This window comes from Schistocerca nitens, chromosome 6 (assembly GCF_023898315.1).
Source record: "Schistocerca nitens isolate TAMUIC-IGC-003100 chromosome 6, iqSchNite1.1, whole genome shotgun sequence".
Classification (NCBI taxonomy): Eukaryota; Metazoa; Arthropoda; class Insecta; order Orthoptera; family Acrididae; genus Schistocerca; species Schistocerca nitens.
The window spans coordinates 171,894,850-171,915,110 of record NC_064619.1 but is presented as its reverse complement, the minus strand read 5'-3'; the positions used below and the strand labels follow the sequence as shown (position 1 = coordinate 171,915,110).

The 20,261-nt window shown below is 38.1% G+C and overlaps 1 protein-coding gene across 1 annotated transcript in view; it reads right to left on the bottom strand.

The window, feature by feature from the left end:
* The window catches only part of LOC126263022 (28S ribosomal protein S29, mitochondrial), a 105,457-nt gene that overhangs the window by 10,409 nt on the left and 74,787 nt on the right, over window positions 1-20,261 (bottom strand). The window contains exon 5 of the mRNA XM_049959988.1: window positions 7,350-7,486. Coding sequence (XP_049815945.1) covers window positions 7,350-7,486 — 137 coding nt within the window. The remainder of the gene's footprint in view (window positions 1-7,349; window positions 7,487-20,261) is intronic.

Genomic DNA, 20,261 nt, shown 5'->3' with positions numbered 1-20,261 from the left:
CAGACTCGGCATAGGAGTTAACAGCTCAGTGTTTGTTATGCACATGCATCTTGGAAGGATCTGCGGTTCACGGCGACAGTTAACTATCCACAATTCACCGATTCCGTTCTTAAATGAGACGACAGAGGCTGGGATAACCAAGTTATGCTTCAGTGGTATGCTTCTCTTACAGTCCACTACAAGATCCATGGGTTGATGCATGGCATGACACATGACAGTTGCCTTTCCAGCGCTGGCTGCAGGAATGATCACTTCATCCGGCACACATGCCCATCTTCCTGTCCACAGTATCTTATCTCGTCTAGAATAATCTTCGAGTGACCAGAATCTATAATTGCCTGGGAAGCTTTCAAAAAGTACCATCCGAGAATGACGTCATGACTATTCTCTTGTAAGATGAAGAATTCTAAGGGCTTTGTACGGCCACTTATACCCACACAAATGGTTTCCTGTAAGTTTTACACATTTACCATTAGCCACCTTCAGCAGAGTTATTTTGCTGTCAACAAACATGATTTTCTGCAACAGGCGACAGTAATACTCCGAAATGACTGAATATGATGCTCCAGAGTCCACAAGAGCTTGGGCTGGTTGGCCATCCATGAGGATATCACCGTAGTTTCCTATCATTTTTGTAGTGATCGACGGCGGAGGATTTTTCTTTTCAGCGGCCTCACCTCCAAGGAAGGTCACATCATTTAGTTTTTCAGGTTGCGGCGGCTGGAGCTTCAAAACGGCGATGGAGACCTTGATTGGCATGTTGGGGAGCGTCCTCTCCAGCGGTAACTTGCGGCAATGGTGACCTATGTCATCCTGCACCCAAATCATCTCGTTCATCTTCATCGTCCCAGAGTTACCATCGGCTAAGATCGGTCTACTGTCTTCTGGCGTGGACGTCATCAAATATCCACCGTCTTTCTCAACAACAGCACACCACATGTCCTGTTCATCCACAGTGGAAACATACTGGTTGGTCATCCTGGGTCCTCCAGACGTCAGTCTTCCTTGGTGCCCAAACAGGTTCCTTGTGCAGCATTGTAGGAACGTAACTTCGCCTGGGTCTCGACTTGTTCAACGTTTTAAAGGGAAATGAAGGACGAGAGATTGGGTTCAATGTCTGTTCCACTTCCTCCTATATGTCCTCTTGAAAGGTCTCAGCTTTTTGCTCGCCGTGTAATCCAAGTGCCTTCTGAACTTCCTCTCTCACTATCTGATGAAGAACACTTGCGAAAACAGTTGCTTCCTCCATCACAGTCATCGATACGACATTTGGAAGCCATTCAAACTTCTTGCATGTAATTCTTTTTTGATGCATTGTCTCGATATACTGGCACCATTTTATGAAGTCATCTGCTGTCGAAACCTCCTTCAGGAGTAGGGCTTGATACACGTCCTCAGCAAACCCTTCATGATATGTGCAACCTTATTTTCCTCCTTCATTGTAGGATACACTTTTTCACACGGCTCCAAGACGTCTTGAATGTAGGATGCTGTAGTGCTGTAGTTTCTCCTGGACGCTGTGCCCTGCACTTTAATTTATTTTCAGCATTGCACTTATGTTGTTGTGTGTCGCCGAAATACATGCGCAGTTCTGCCTGGAATACTTCCCAGCTTGTGAACTTCTCCTCGTTGTCCTCATACCATTGCTTGGCAGTGCCTTCTAAGTAGAAAAACACGTTGGCCAAACACACAGTGTCATCCCATTTGTTAGATTTGGCTATACGCTCATATACCTTCAGCCACTTCTTTGGATCTTGACCATCATACCCAGAGAACCCGGAAGGATCTCTCATGTGATAGCACACAGATGCTGTCATCATAACGTCCTCTTCTTCTTCTGTCTCTGGTAGATTGCGATCTGTTGAATATGGCTCGAACTCGGGTTTCTCGCCATGTAAATGGTGGCTCTGTCGTGCGTGGCCTGATGGGAGCCACTGTGTTGTCGATAATGTGCGCTATCAGAAGTTTCAATACCCGGTGCCTCCACCAAAATTGTGTCACACAGAAGAAGATGTAATTACGTGAATGATGAACACTAACTTCACTTAACGAAGGTTTATTCAGCAATTGCACATACAAGAGCGCATAGCGAACTGCCTCCAGCCACAACACATACAGTATATATACAGTTACAGAACATTCCAGTACAATGATTCTTGACATTTGTGGATACTTCTAGAATGTACTCAAACCGAATATAGAAATTAAAATTGTACATTCCAGGTGAGTTTTGAACTCACGACCCTCGATGCAACAGTTTAGTATCATAACCACTACACCACGGTGCTACTCAGCTTCTTCTGCGACACTATATATGTACAATATTAATCTGCTGAATAAAGTGATTTAGATAATAAGCTACTATTCGTTCTACTCATCACCTGCTGTAGTACCTGAATTCCTTTGCATTCAAAATTTCCATGTTACATAATGTTCCAATATTAAAGTGTAATTCTTTCCAAAATCCAGTATTAGTTTAGTAGCCACAATTTTTATGTTTATGGAAATGTGTACTTTTTCTAAAATAATATGCCAGTTTATTAATTTTCCCAAAAACAAAATCTCACTTTCTAGAAAATTCTTGGGGAACTTTGAGAATCCCTGTGCGTATTACAACTTCCGGCTAATAAAGTAGTCCTTATTGTCATTTTCTAATTACTCAGATTTTGGTTAAGCTAATTTACCTAACGACCTATTATAGCTTTGCATCTTCTATTTTCTCTGTATTTATGTTAATATTTAAAATGTAATAGCTCTATACTTTAATAGCTTTTAATATCATACTACAGGTCTCATAAAGAGACGTGTAACACAAACCTACCATCAGTCAGAGGTGAGCATTCAATACATAAATACAGTATAGTTTTCAGAAATCATGGACTAGCTTTCAGTCTGTACAGTTACTATGTCAACGTGTAATTTCAGTGTCAATCTATTGTAAATAATCATTTAATATACTAATAGCAATTCATTGTTTATGGAGTTGTATAACAATTTTGTTGATCATTGCCACTTATGAAATGTTTGAAACTTCAAGATGATGTAGCTTACCAGTCCGTGTTAACATACAGATGCTCACATATTCTCAAAAGCTGATTATCAAAACTGAACTTTGTACCAATAAATGAGAAGAGAATTGAAAAGCAAATTCTATAGTCTTCTGTAAATCATCTAATAACGTTTCACACATTTAGTAGTCACAGGAGGAAGGTTAGAGAAGTCATTTGATGTGGCAGTCATATGAAACATCTTGTTACATTATAATTGGTAATTGCCATCTAGAAACAATGAATAACCCTAATAATTTAATGAAAGCTAAAAACATTCCTTCGCACTTCCTGTTCTGTAAATCCCTACATAAAGGACAACTTTCAGGAATGTGGAACGAGAAGCAGCCACTGCAATCTACTGAAACTGATAATTTTTGATGTTACTTCTATATTACTTTATATATGTCTAAAAACAAAGATGATGTGACTTACCAAATGAAAGTGCTGGCAGGTCGACAGACACACAAACATACACACAAAATTCAAGCTTTCGCAACAAACTGTTGCCTCATCAGGGAAGAGGGAAGGAGAGGGAAAGACGAAAGGATGTGGGTTTTAAGGGAGAGGGTAAGGAGTCATTCCAATCCCGGGAGCGGAAAGACTTACCTTAGGGGGAAAAAAGGACGGGTATACACTCGCGCACACACACACACACACACACACACACATCCATCCACACATATACAGACACAAGCAGACATATTTAAAGACAAAGAGTTTGGGCAGAGATCAATAAAATTCTTCTACCAAATCATTTATTCAATTTTCCACTGAACTCTATCGTGTATATACATACTGGTAAAATTAAAACCTGTTTAATGGGAACATAGGGTTATGCAGATTTTATGTCCTAGAGTGATAATATTCTGGTAAATTATAGAAGTGGCTAATATAGTTCTAATATATGAGGGGTCAGAGGCAATGGGATACAAGTGACACTTCCCAGAAAATGAGATAAGTGCATCTGGTGCATTCTAAGGCATGTAACATAGTTGCTCCCTGGTGAATGAAAAGAAAACTAGTTACAAAACTTCACTAAACAGTTGACACTAAAGAGATACAGGCGTACTTGTGTCTAACAATACATGACAGAAAAGATGGAACCCCCACAAATGTCATCTTGTCACCTCTATACAACCAATCTCCAAAGTTTAAGCTTCCAAAGTACAAAAATCTTTTGAATTTGCTTCCATTTATCCCAGCTAACCATCATGAATTATTCTGCTCACTTTCACATGAAGACAGACAACCAAAAAGAACAACCAGGGATGACCCACTTGAAGAAATTAAACCACATGAAGAGAAAGACTTCCTGGAATCAGATTATTAATAGATTGTTTCTTGAAACTTCCTGGTAGATTAAAACTGTGTGCTGGACCGAGACTCGAACTTGGGACCTTTGCCTTTCACGGGCAAGTGCTCTACCATCTGAGCTACCCAAGCACGACTCACACCCTGTCCTCACAGCTTTACTTCTGCCAGTACCTCGTCTCCTACCTTCCAAACTTGACAGAAGCTCTCCTGCGAAACTTGCAGACCTAGAACTCATGAAAGAAAGGATATTGTGGTGACATGGCTTAGCCACAGCCTGGGGGATGTTTCCAGAATGAGATTTTCACTCTGCAGCGGAGTGTGCACTGATATGAAACTTCCTGACAGATTAAAACTGTGTGCCGGACCAAGACTCGAGTTTGGGATCTTTGCCTTTTGCGGGCAAGTGCTCTACCATCTGAGCTACCCAAGCACGACTCGGTCCAGCACACAGTTTTAATCTGCCAGGAAGTTTCATATCGGCGCACATGCCGCTGCAGAGTGAAAATCTCATTCTGGAAACATCCCCCAGGCTGTGGCTAAGCCATGTCTCCGTAATATCCTTTCTTTCAGGAGTGATAGTTCTGCAAGTTTCACAGGAGAGCTTCTGTAAAGTTTGGAAGGTAGGAGATGAGGTACTGGCAGAAGTAAAGCTGTGAGGATGGGGCATGAGTCATGCTTGGCTAGCTCAGATGGTAGAGTACTTGCCCGCGAAAGGCAAAGGTCTCGAGTTCGAGTTTCGGTCCGGCACACAGTTTTAATCTGGCAGGAAATTTCATATCAGCACACACTCCGCTGCAGAGTGAAAATCTCATTCTAGATTGTTTCTTATTTTGTAGCACTATTTTAAATGCTATACTAAGAAAATGAATTATATTCACATAGGGTATAGTGATTTTTAATGTTGATATTATCAAAATAACCTTTTTGTAATACATGAGAAGAGATCACTGACCAGGTGGTTCGAAATATTTTCAATAATGGGGTAATGCATTGACAAGAATTCTTTCTTATCTTGTTTCACTATTGTAAGCCACAAAAGAAATGGTATTCAAGTAGCATTACAGAAATGTTCCTTGTTACAGCGCTAAATAGAAGTTTCATGACACTGTATTGTTAACAACCAGTAATAAAGCGTTATAGAGTAAGCATAAATCACATTCTTCTTAATTCACAATATACAACAAGCAAAGGAATACAAGTGCATACGGATTTTACAATACATGATATAAAACTAATCACTTGCTATTCCAACATGCAAAAATAAAGTGCTACAGAGTATTCTCTTACCTAATATACATAAAAAATTCTAAAATTCCATTTTGAAATCTAAAGACAATTCTGAAAACTTGTGAACTTTAACTTCATTTTCTCAAAACAACATGAAGTACACTTATAACCCTTTGCTTCTGACCCACTCAGATGCAATATATTCACATTACATGCACTTATAAACAGCAAAAACTGGAACATAACCTGACATAAACATTTATGAGACAGTTTCACCTTTCAAAATCTTTATCAGAAACACTTTGCCATTTTCTCCAGTTATTTTCGAGCACTTTTTACTCTCAGTTGTTTACCTCTTAGTTACTCATAAAGACCCTCTGACATAATGGGATATCAAATGCTTGATTAAGAACTGTAGCAGCTAAGAGTGCATGCAAGCCACCACCCATCTTTAATAGTTGTACTACAACTATGGTAAAAGTCTGCTATTTGGATCTAGTTGTATTTTTGTCCTATTAGTTTGTAAGAATATATTGTAATTATTAATGTGTGAATGTTAAAGTTTTTGAATATTTTGTAAACAAGGTTTTTGTAAAAGTGAGAGAATGAATTCAAATATCTTGAGTCTATATAACATGATGAAACAAATGTGTGTTCATTATATTTTCACGGGTGGCAACTGGTGCCAAGCATATTTCGACAGAGATATTTTAGAAGTTTTGATGCATACAGGTTGTTGAGTGGTGCATGTATGGATAAATGGCAAGAAAAATTGTTCTACTGGCACAATGGTTTCGATGGATAAAAACAAATGGACCTGAAATGAAGTCAGTAGTCATGAATTAATAATTTGCCTTTGAAGAATAATAATCTGATCACAATAGCACAATCAAGAAAAAAGGTCCAAGGATCTTAAACGCCATGTAAAACAAAGTTGTCTCCAAACCACAACCATAACAGTATGCACTGTATGTTTATTATTGGACTAGATATCTATCAGTTGCATATTCTTTGATAAACAGTACTCAGTATTGTTTTATATTTTCACTCTGATCTCTCACTTAATTATGCTTAAAAACTGAACAATGACCACACTTTATATTGTTATAGTGTTATGAACTAAAACAGATAATTTTCAGTTTACCTGTCAAGTTACGTATAGCACACAAAGTTATGTAAGACATCCGTTATTGAACTGGAAAATGTGGGAGATGATGAAGGAATCAGAACTGTTTTTTTTTATATGTTATTTATTTGATGTGCAATAAATGATACTTAGCTTTCATACATTCTTCCTAATAGCGGACTAGGTAATGGATTGTGTGGACTTACAGAATAGGTGATTAGCTAAGATTTTATTAGCTGAAGGTGACCAACATTAGAACAATTATTCACTTTAGTATAAATATATTTATTATTATTATTACCATTTAATGCTATTGACTATAATTATTGAAGTTTATAATTAAACTGATTAATTAATTATGAATCATTGGGAGATAAAGAAATCCCTAACAATTACTGTCTGATTGTCTAGCTATCTAAATTTTATATGGGTCATTAATTAAATAATTACATAAATGTCTAAAGTGAGTAAATAGTGAATGTTATACAGGCCATCCCCATAAATGTTTCTGTCAGTCACACTGCAATTGCTGCAGTTGGGTCAAGTGAGTTATAGATGATTATTCAAACAGTAGAAAGATAGTAGGATAGAATACCAAATAAATTAACTTCTTGTTCTGTAAAAATGCTTACATCAAGCCTGTTTAAGAGAGTACTGTTCTGCATTTTGAAATGAGCCAACCACTCTGCAGCATCTATTGGTAGATCCACACAACCCTCCTTTGTCTGTGAATTGGCAACTTCTTTGGGCATGTTCAACCAGTTTCGAACTGATTCAAAAAGAGAAAAAAATGATTTCACAAAACAGGCAGTTCAAATATATCACTTATAAACAAAGAGAAAACAGTCACTATTGAAAGTTGTAACAACCTGGGTTTTGATCTGTTGTTATGTTTCCAAGAATCACATGTGACAGCAACATTCTATTTAATCCACAGTTGAAAATTACAAGCTAATATATGTATCCTATATTCTTCATAAGAACAACTCTGATGTAAACAAACACATATGTGGTAACTGGTTACCTGCTGTAGCACACGTTCATGAGTGTTGTCACCCTAATTACATATTAAATATTTTATGTTTTACTACCACTAATGAGACTTTAGGACAGTCTAAAGCACTGACAGACAGCAATGGTTTTGCTGATCAGGATGCTAAATGCATATTTCTTATTTTTAATATCGGTGCACAATCACTTTCTCTGAACAATTCTGTGCGTAACATTATAGTTAGTTCTGACTGGTACATATTGACCTGGTTTGTAAATAGTCTCTCCATTTCTCCCTTGGATGTGAAATACCAAAACACTTAAATTTTCTTCTTTTTAACAAATTTGAGAAACACGGCATAAAATCATTATAAAAATATCACCAAATCCACACGGTTGTGGCAGTGAAGTGAATATAGTAATTGACTTGTATATAGAAGGTTGTGGTTCGATCCCACTCCAAAATGCTTTTTTCTTTTTTAATGTTTATCACGATGATGTCCTGTGTTGTACACTTGAGATTAAATTCCTGCTCATCATTTCTTCGTTTGTTAGTGGTGATCTCCCTGTACAGGAGTGTTTAGTTACATATGTCACATAATTTAACAAACCATCACTATTTTGTTAAAAATGCTGTGTGGTCAAAGGTGCATGCACTTTTCTTCAGGAACAAAGTGCCTACAATGAACAAGGTACTTCAAGCAGTAGATAATGACGACGAATTGCCTACTTCTAAAAGAACATTTCATAAACTGATAAAGGATATTGGTTTTCAGTTCAAAAGTAGGAAATGAAATATCATTATTACCGTTAGGGAGGATATTGCTTTGTGGAGGAGATGTTATCTCCAGCAGATTCAACGTTCAGGTACGAGAAATGGAAGATTTATTACCTAACAAAACACGGGTTAATGCAGGACATGTAATACAGAAAGTGTGGACTGACAAAACAGTGACTGATAGAGACAAGCTTTTGTTGCAGGTCTATCACCAAGGTAACAAAAACTGACTATGCTGAGTCGCAGATAGTCACAACAAAAAGACTGCCACAAATAAAACTTTCAGCCAGTAACGCCTTTGTCAACAATAGACCACACACACACACACACACACACACACACACACACACACACACACACACAAGCGCGCGTGTGACTGCAGTCTCAGGCAACTGAAACCAACTGGGAGCAGCAGCACTAGCGCATGATGTGAGTGGCGACTGGATGGGGGTAAGGAGGAGGCTGAGGTGAGAAGGAGAAGGGATAGTATGGTAGGGGTGACAGACAGTGAAGTGCCACAGGTTAGACAGAGGGCACGGGAGAGATGGGGAGGGGTGGGGGTGGGGTGCTGCATTCTATGTGGGCATGACAACCAACAAGCTGTCTGTCCACATGAATGGCCACCGACAAACCGTGGCCAAGAAACAAGGGACCACCCTGTTGCTGAGCACATTGCCAACATGACATCCTTCACTTAAATGACTGCTTCACAGCCTGTACCATATGGATCCTTACCACCAACACCAGCTTTTCTGAATTGCACAGGCGGGAACTTTCCCTGTAAAACATCCTACGTTCCCTTAACCCTCCTGGCCTCAACCTTCATTAGTCACTGTCCTCACCCATCCAGCCCCTTCCCTGCTCCCATTTCAGCACTACACAGCTGCCATTCCATCATCACACAGTCTTTTTACTTCTCTCCTTCTCCACTATTCCCCCCCCCCCCCACTCTCGCCCCTCGCCATCTGTTTAAACTGCGGCACTTCACTGTCTGCCACCCCTACCATACTACATACTATCCCTTTTCCTCCCCACCTCAGCCTCCTCCTTACCCCTATCCAGTCGCCACTCCCATCATGCGCTAGTGCTGCTGCTCGCAGTGTGGTTTTAGTTGCCTGAGACTGCAGTCGTGTGTGTGTGTGTGTGTGCGTGTGTGTGTGTCGTCTATTGGTGACGGAGGCCTTACTGGCCAAAAGCTTTATTTGTGGCAGTCTTTTTGTTGTGCCTATCTGCGACTCAGCATCTCCACTATATGGTTTGTAGCAACTTTCCGTTCCATAATATTATTAATTAGTCTTTCCCTCTCATCCTGTACAGTAAGTCTCCCCTGACCCATGGTTCTGGGTGACTTTCCCAAAATATATCCCTTTTCCTTGACCTCTCCAGTCCTTTTCCTTCATCCTTCTTCCTTCCCCTTCAAACCTTCTGCCTGAAGAAGGAGCCATTGGCTCCGAAAGCTTGCCAATTACAACCAACTTTTATGTGTGTGTTCTGCCGCCACTTGGTGAATAGATTTTTTTATCTATCCAAATAAATAATTTTGTCAATAATTGATTTTGTTGTTGTTATAAAATGATTCATTGATATACCACCAAAATTCAAGCCCTACAGTGTTAAAATTATGGACGATGCTTCATATCATAGTTTGAATGTAGGCAACAAAAACATTGGAGGAAGGAAGACATTGTATATTGGCTGATGGAAAAGGGAGCACATGTTGATTCTACTGCAACTAAGCCTGAATTACTGAAACAGGTTGAAGCTTACGTTGTAGATCAGTACAGTACTGATGAAACAGCACTGTTTGCTGGTCACACTGTTGCACTGCAACTTGAACCGCCTAGAACTTGTCTGGAGACATTTTAAAAGATATGTCAAAAGAAATAATATGACATGTAAGGTACCAGATGTGCTTAAATTAATGCAAGAGGCTCTGTTGCATATCACTGCCAAATACGGGTGAGATGCAGAACAACACATAATAAAAGAAGATGACAAAATGTGGCATTTCTATGGTTTGATAGATTGTGTTGTTCATTGGCTACTCATCAAAGTTGAAGGTATCTTCTTCAGATTCAGAGATTGAAGGAGTTTTTTATTTAATTGTATGGCTAGGGTCCACCGTCGGGCAGACCGTTCGCGGGGTGCCGATCTTTCAATTTGATGCCACTTCAGCGACCTGCAGTCGATGAGGATGATAGAATGATGATGAGGACAGCGCAACACCCAGTCCCTGGGCGGAGAAAATTCCCCGACCCAGCCAGGAATCGAACCTAGGCCCGGAGGACCGACAATCCGTCACGCTGACCATTCAGCTAGCGGGGGTGGACATTTGAAGGAGTTCAGAGGTTATCCTGTGAGTAATACCTTAAGTGACTTCAGTATTTCGTTATAAAGTGAAATCTCTGCAATATACTCTTAAAATCACTAACTGCTCTCACAGACAAATTATACTGTGTTTATGCACATATTTTTTTAATATTCTTTTTATGCTCTTTTTCTAAGTTATTACCAGAATATTACTCCACATTAATCTATCCCTTTTAAAATTTTAATAGTATTTCAAGCTTTATTATTTATCTGCTGTTTGATGATTTTGTTGTTATCTGCAGGTGTAATGTTTGGTCTAATCTGTTAGCAAATGTTTTAATTGTAATACTTCTGATGTGAATAATTTCAGTGTTCCAGCATTTAAAATACCTGTCTGAGAGAAGGGTTAAAATAAAACAATAGGAAACAGATTACATTAAACATGATTAACATTCAATTGTGAAATGTCGAAGAGAAACAAAAAGCTTCTGCATGATTATCTGCAGTTGCTCACATCCTTGCGGTCTTGTTGGACCTGCTTCTCTGTTTAAAAGTGCCAGTAAAACATTGTGCAATGTGTTCTCTTCGCTGAGCACTGCGAGTGAGCTATGCTGCCGCATAAAACATAAGGTTACTATTGTATTCCACTGAGGCTTTGCAGGAAATAAAATCCAATGAGGTAATAGCAAACACAGAAGAAAACACAGCATAATGTTTACATGAGGTTTGTTCTTATAGAGGAAGGTCTTTCACATTCATGCTTCACACAGTATTCGTTCACTGACACGATTGAAGAAGCCAGGTTTACATAAGAAATCCTTTATGATTTGAAAGTGGATTTGACTACAAATCAGTGCCTTGAACAGCAGTCAACATTTATACAGATTCTTATCCTTCCATAACAAATGGCACTTTGGTCGTTCAATGAGTTAGTAAAGTCAGTGGTTAGAAAGTAATCAATTAACATTTTGATGCAAGTTAGTATCCATTTGGATCAAGTTATCCAGTGAAAGATATAAAAGTTGCCCCCACCCCACTGGATGGAACAATTAACATCTGCATGTCATTTATTTTGTTAACAACATGTCTTAGAGAAATATCTCTGTGAACTTCTTTGGTTGTTGCAAATATGAACTGTGTTTACCAATCTACATTTGTTGGATGTGTGATCACTGGCACACTAAATGCTTATAGTGACTTTAATAACAAACTGTGTTCAACTGTCTGTTTCTATAAACTACGAATTGTGAGATGAGGAGATTCATGATAAGTGTTGCCACTGAATATGTCACTGATTTTGCTGTCTAGCCTGGTTATCTTGATAGTATATGACTGGAAGTGTTAATGAAGTGGTCATCACCCAACAGGTCAATTTCAAGTTAATAAATGTGTGACCAAGTGAAATTAAAACACAACGGTGTTTCATCAAATATTGTATATAACATAGTTGAACACCAAGTAAGTTTTCGGTTTCAAGATACTTGTACTTCTACATTACTGAGAAGAACAAGAAAATGAGGCTGGAACCAGGTTAGCACTGTTCCAAGTAGTGCTGCCATGTTCAGAAATATTCTTGTTTCGGCTCGGTGAAAAGAACTTATGAACCTAGTGGACAGTGGCACTGCTGTTAATAAAGACAGCGACCTCAAGAAAAAAGTGTTAGGGCAGTGAACATAACAATGTATATGGGATTAAAAAGAAGAAACAGAATTAGATGAGCTACACAACATAGAAAGACCCAACAAGAAAGCTCCCAAATTGAAAAACGATCAATAAGAAAAGTGGGAACCAGCTGCCATCTTTGAAAGTAATTGCAGCCAGCAGAAGAGCAGAAATTGAACAGCTACACTTGAAACACCAGCCAATGAGGACCCAACTGGGAGTTCAGATGTCAACATTGCAACCTGAGGTGGGGATGTGAGTTAGCAGGAGTGACCAAGCAACAGTATCAACTAACATGCAAGAATTAAGGTAACATAGTCCTCCTACTAAGTGTTGGTTCACTATTTGTTCAAAATGAGTGATAAAGTAGTGAAAGACAGTGTGCTTTAGATGAAGCATAGGCAGTATAAATTAAAAGTGTACCTTGTGTGGACAGTTGGTTCAAGTCAGAGTTAGGTTCAATCTTTTTTGGAGAAGTGAATGACTGTCCAGTTATTGATGAAACATCAAGGGCTTCCCTACAGAGTACTGCAATACTGAAGTAGAGGGAAGTGAAGCAGGAGTAATGAGTGAGGTGGATGTAAAGCCAAAAATACAGGCAGAAAGATATTTAGAACAGGGAGCAGTAAATGTTGATAATAATGAGTGGCTATTGAATGCATTGAGTAAACTGAGCAAAAGAATCGTACATAACGTTAAACACCAAATAAAATGTGACATTAGTAATCTAGAGTTGGAGTCTGAACATCCAACAGTGACATTAAGAAGGAAGTTAGTGAGGTAATGGTTCATACTGATGGTCTGAACAAAAAGATGGACTCTGTACAAATTTGTTTAGAAAATAAATTAGAAGAAATGACAAAAAATTTGGGTTAAAATTAGATGTTTTTGGAAATGAAATGAAAAGAAAATTAAGTGGAAAACATTTGTAACAAGGGGATGGAAGTTGAAGATTTTCATTATTGCCAGGTTAAAGTTGCAGAAGGCATGCAAATTTGCTCTGGTAATGTTAGTGTAATGAACTGATTTCTGATACTAAGCATAGAGGTAAGATCAATGTTCAGAATCTGGAGGTAGATGAGGAAATTGTTAACGTAAATACTAACGCATGTGATTATGCTGAAACAGAAGGTATGCAAGTAGTGAATGAAATTACTGATAAAATATATGGCAGTGTGAATGAGTGCCAGTTTCAAAAAGAATGAAGAACTTTAGTAATTAACTATGGTGTAAATGAGATGCAAATGGTTACAAATAATGTCAACAATGTTGAGCTGAACGGTGCATAGGTAGGTAATGAAAGTGTAGACAAAGTTAACGATCTTATTAAAAAGAAATGTAAAGCCTTACTAATTAGCAATAAAGTAAAGGAAATGAAGTTAGTAAAGACTGATTCAAACAAAATTGTGAAGAAATGTGTGCATGTTGAAGACGAAAATATTGTTAAGGTAAATAAGCCTGTTGCTATATTACCAGTAGTAGCTATTTCGAACATATTAGAAACTGATAATGAAGCAGACAGTATGCTGAATGTAGTTTTCAATATACATGGGCTTATGACAAATTTCAGTGGGAATGCAATGTTTACGGGAATTGTTTTTGTGAGGTGTGGAATGTTCAAAGATTTTGGGTGGAGTGCAATATTTGCAGGTAATGTGAATAATATGAGTAAAATTTCACCCAGTGTTGCAAAATTAGATGGAGGAGCAGGGGGTCAGGGTAATTGTGACTCTTAGAATACGCAGGAACTTCACTGAACTTTACTGAACACGCTATTTGGCAAACAGTGCCTTTCTCAGTTGGGTGATTTGATTCCCCTTTTTTGAATCACTCAATTCTCTAACTATTCCATCCATAGAATGCAAGAAAATAATAATCATCCTCTACTATTTTCAGTTCTAATGTGTAAAAGTGTCAGGTCTGTATTTGTATTTTTCTATGCACCAATAAGAGTATGGAAGCATATGCTGTGTCAGCTAAATTTTATGAAAAAATGTTTTCTACATGGTCAGATTTAGTTTTGCTGAAAATTGCATAAATAATTTAAAAAATCTTTTTCAGCTCAATGAGTAGTAAAATTAAAATGCAACAAGTAATGCAAATGTTAAATAGCAGCAATCGATGAAAAATGTTGAGCACCTAGGTTTCATTTTTGTAAATGTTTGACATTAAATTTAAGTTATTTACTTAAACTAAGGTAAAACTACATCCAGTTTTCTACACTAATGTGCCAGTTTCATAAAAATATATCACCATACCGCCCTTCAGGTTGAAGTACAAACTAAAGAAACTTAAGTGAATTTGGTTTAAAGTAAAGTAATACCCTCATCTGGTGCAATAAAATACAGTATATAAGCTTTTGTCTGTCAATAATGAGGGAGAGAAGTTTGTTAATAATGAAGAAATTTTGTTGCTATGGTGTGGTATTTAGTAGAGCCATTTTTTATAATAAAAGACAAAGCATGGACTTTCGTGTTTAATTATTATGTAATGAAGGAATATATGATATATCAGCAACATGGATTAATGATAATGAGGCAATGAACTGACAAAGTATAAGTAAGGAATGGGTCAATGAAGTGTAATGAAGTAATACTGTGATGAAATAATAACAGAATATATGGAATGATGATTGTAATGAAGTAGTAATGATGTAAATGAAGCAGCAACAATTATAAAACCTGTCTTTGCAGTATTTTATTTTGCAAATGCATTACTTCAATCAACAGGTTTGTACGGGAAAAATTTAACGGGAAAGCAGACATGAGCAAGTAATGAAGTATAATTGTGGGCAAACCAATATGTTTTTGTAGTGATAAGACACCTATATGACTGGAAGCAGCAGTGAAATAATTTATCTAATCTATGGAAATATATCAGGGTGTATACGGGGTCAAGGAAAAAAAATTCCCGGATTTCTCCCCGATATCCCGGGCGAAAATAGACTTTTTCTGTGCTAAGTGACAGTAGGTTTTCCGTAGATTTTCCCTCGGAACTGTAAAACGTATCAATCCTTTGAATGGTTAACGTTTTATACAATCGCGTAGACCTTCCCGGAAAAAAAAAAAGAAAAGACGGGGCAGAGAAGTTTTGGAGACTTTTAATTAAAAAAAGGAGAGAAGTTTTGGAAAGACCTTTGATTTGCAGCAACATATACGCTGCATATTTTCGTATTACGAAAGTATACATTCGAATTGCACCAAACACAGCGCGTTAGTTTCCGGGGCGTTGAAACCGAGGTTGCGATGTCCTTTTGTAAGCGAGTCATAACTCAAGCCACGAGATCTCGCCAGCCGATGACAGCAGCTATTCAAAGCATAGGACACTTGTTATAGTCAGCCAATAGCAAGATCACTGGTTACATAGCGCGAACACGCAAGAGGAAAAGTTAACGGTTTACATTAATGTACACAGTACCGTATATCTACAAGAAAAGCTAAGCTTTCACATGCATCACACAAATGTGACAGTAAATTTAAAATTCTGATATAAATGTCTCGGCTCGAAATTCTTGTAAGTGGCTGGTCCTCAAACTGTTCAGTTTCGAACGCTCTGTGATTTAGATATCCATCCCACTTTCTCACACGTAACAAAATTCATGTTGCGTAAAAAGAAATTTTCTTTCAAAGTAACACTTTTCTAACCAGCGTTCGCAATACTATCCGGAGACTGTTAGAAATAGGTTCGATTTACCAGTTGCCAGAGAGAGCCAGGAAACGCGTTATTTTCGTGTGCAACTGTAGTGGTGTAGGAAGCCCGCATGTTCGTGTGTATAAAGTACTAACAGAGCTTACATTACACCATAAAAGAAACAGGGCATCAGAGGATACTCCAAAGAGCATCGGAATTTCGTAAACCACACTAAAATGCATAATTCGGCTTGAAGTGAATTTTTAAAACATTATGTACAAACCTGTAACAGTTAAGCTTTTTATTCTTGTAAATATGCATTTCTGTATTTGTTTATTCAATTATGTGTACATTGTCACTATGTGTTGCTGATGGCTAAATTGAGTACACACTCAAAGGCCAAATAAAAAAATAAAAAAAGTGCAAATTGGCTTTTTCCAGATTCACAATGAAGTAGGTTCCATCTGATATTAAGCTTTTCAGTGTGGTTTTTGGGATGTAAATTTTCTTGGAGTACCAGTACTCTGCGATCTCATTTTAGGTTCTTTATTATGGCATAATGCCATATATGGCAGAAGATAACGTGCACTTGAAATTCAACGAAGAGTTGGAACTAGGCAATACTGTAGAATGAAACACTTCGTTTCAAATAAAATGATTGCCTCAGCGGAAAGATTAATAAAGCCAATTTTCTTTAGCAAACTTGCAAAAATAACTTCACTGTTCTGCAAGGCGATTAATTCTTGACTGCTACTAACTTGGAAATAAAATAAAATCAGAAAACAAATTAATAATATATTTTTGCCCTCCGTAATTATGTGAATGTATTTTAATTCACTTGATAGCTCTCGGCCACAGAAATCCGTTTGTTTTCACATGACGTGGGAGCTGTACACAAAGAGAAGCAGCGAAATCACTTAACGTAAACACGGGTCACGTTGAGGTTAACTCCCTCACCACTACAACCCAGACAACTCTGTGCAAGCGTGAATCTGGCAGCTAGGGCGCGGGAGAAAAATTTTTCTCATTGGCATTTGGCTGCTTGCTGCTACTATAACAGCCAAACTTCAAGTAGCGGGAGAAGGTACTGCTAATACGCGAGTCAACTGCGCTTGCGCAATAGACCGCTGGCAATTGGTCAAACGAACCTAACGTGAACAGTTGTGACGTCATGCTCATAGCAAGCAGTTTATTGTTACGAAGAATTACAGTATGCGCCCTACGGCCTTTGAAATATTTTTGCTATTTGCAGACGCTTGTGCGTGCACGGTGTTTTGTTGTTGTAAATTGCACATTTCCTTTGCCACTAAAGTTTTATTTTTTTCCCTCTCGTTTATATTTTATTGCTGCAGTATCATTCTCCAGTAGCAGCATACAATATTCTTTGCTAGAGAATCACTTCTGCAGTCAAAATTGCAAAAACAATGAAAAATTCCCGGAATTCCGAAAAAGTCGCGGGTTTTTCCCGGTTTCCTCCCGGATGAAAAAATTCCCGGATTATCCGGTTGTCCCGGGTCGTATACACCCTGTATATGTAAAAAAAACCAAATGAATTCACAACTTATTTAACGGCTAATCAAATACGCACTGCTGCATATTCTATTTTCAAAATGTTATAATACTTAACTTATTCATGAAATAAGACCCATGTAAACTTGTTTCTATTTGAATGATTCCAAGTAAAGAGAAGTAAACTGATAATTAATCAGTTTCAACAAATGAAGTAACTATATTGGAATCTGACAGGAAAAACAACAAAAAAGTCATTTTTTTATCAATTTAGCAAATATTGAGAATTTGAGTAATTCAGATTTTATTTCAAGAGAACTGAGTGCTTAACAGCAGCTTCCATACCTTTAAATTAATTAACTGACAAATATATAAAAAGCTGTACACTCTTTTGATTATATGGACACTGAGTATTATTGGAACCACGGGACTGACAAAAGTACCTGGGAAACATACTCACAGCCTGGGCCACTGGAAGCTGGGGGTCGGTCTCAAAACAAAAGTGTGGTTTCCAAAACTCAGCAATATAGTGAATGATTAAATTTGTGAAGTGTATTTTGTTATTTACGACCCAATGTTCCAAATTCTGAAAATTAATTTCTTTGTTCTACAAAAATTATACATGTATACATAAATGATAGTAGAGAGTTTCTATTTTTTGTGATGAAGGACCATGGCCAGGGGGTTTCTACTGCCCAGGAATTTATAGTCCACAATGTGCATCTAATTTCAAAATATTGATTAAGACATTTGCCTTTTTGTTCAGCACTGAAACATCCAGGCATCTATTTATCAATATATGTCTGTATGATTCAAAAAGGGGGTTATATAACAAAGCAAAAAGGAAGTCTTCCACCTGCTATTGTGTTCCAATGAAATTTTTCCCCCTCATTTTTCATTTGAAGCTAGTTAGCCACAATCATATAGCAAATTCAATGGCCGGGAAGTAATCAATTAACATTTTAATCAAGTTTGTGTTAATCTAATTAAGTTACGCAATGAAAGACATGAAAGTCCACCATTTATGGAACAATTAACATTTCTAAATTATTTCTCCTGTTAACTACATGTCTTAGTGGAATATCTGTGAGAACTACTTTGATTGTTACGAACATAAACTGTGTCTTCAATCTACATTTGATGGACGTACAGAGAATCTGTGTCACAATATATGTTTATACATGAAATGTATTTGCAGTTGCATATATGGACTACCATCAGCTGTATAATGGAATGATGACAATGAAAATTTGTGCCAGACCGGGACTGGAACCTGGATTTCCTGCTTACCATTAGGCTATCTGAGCACGACTCACGACCAGATCCAAACTTCCATTTGTCGTCAACCATGTGTCTAAAACCTGTACTTGCATACCCATTATGTATACTCCCACAGAGAGGAGACATTTTACCTGGAAGTCGCTTGCCAGTGTCAGCGGATAAATACAATATTGCAGTGCCTGTGTTATTCCGAATTACGATGTAATGTTCCTTTGGACATGCATGTGTGTCCAAAGGAACATTACACTGTAATTCAGAATAACACAGGCACTGCAATACCATATAGCTGTTTATGGTGACTTTAATAACAAACTATATTCAATGTTCTGTTTCTCAAAACTGTGGTTTATGGGGTGAGGAGATTCATGATAGGTGTTGGCACTGAAACTGTGAGTGACTGGACGGTTTAGTCTAGTTATCTTGATACACACATATCAACAAAAGTTTTGCTTCACACATTTACTTAACATTAATAATAATAATAATAATAATAATAATAATAATAATGGCATGTGAGGGCCTCCCGTTGGGTAGACCAGTCGCCTGGTGCAAGTCTTTTGATTTGACTCCACTTGGACGACTTGCACATCGATGGGGCTTTTCACAGCATTCCTGAGCAATGTTGGTATGTGTTGTAACATTCCCTTGCTCAGATACAGGCTTGAATCCAAAAATGAGATCTTCATGTCAGACTTGGTCCAAATTGTCCCACTCTTCAATTGTAATTCTGCATAATTCGCACAGAGTACGCAGTCATTGTTGATGTCCAAAAACAGTTTGTTTCAATCAATCCCAGACAGAGAGAAGCTCGGCGGGAACTGGACGTTACATGGGAAGGCAAACGACTGGAGCACTGTTGAACACCAGTATATCTGGGTGTTACCCTTGACCGAACTCTGTCCTTGAAGAAACATTGCCATAACACCAGGCTGGAAGTTAGTTCAAGGAATAACATCTTGAGGAAGCTCACATCCACCACCTGGGAAGCAAGTCCTCCCACCCTGAGAATTTCAGTTCTTGCTTTGTGTGTGTCCGCTGCAGAGTGTGCTTCACCTGTGTGGAGTGCATTCACTCAGACCAAACATGTTGATATTGCAATCAATGAGACTGTCCGAATCTTGTCGGGATGTATGAAGCCAACTCCAGTCGATAAAATCTACCCGATTGTTGGAATAGCTCCGCCCACTGTTAGAAGGGCTGTTGCTGCTGGTGTAGATAGGATTAAGCAAACTTATGATCCCCAACATCCACTGCATGATTATCAGGCTGTAGTCAGTCGACTGAAGTCGAGAAAGAGCTTCATCACCAGGACTCAGCCACTTGAGGGAACACCAGAGTCTAACCGCATCACCAGGCAGGAGAGCAAGCTACCACCTGATATCCC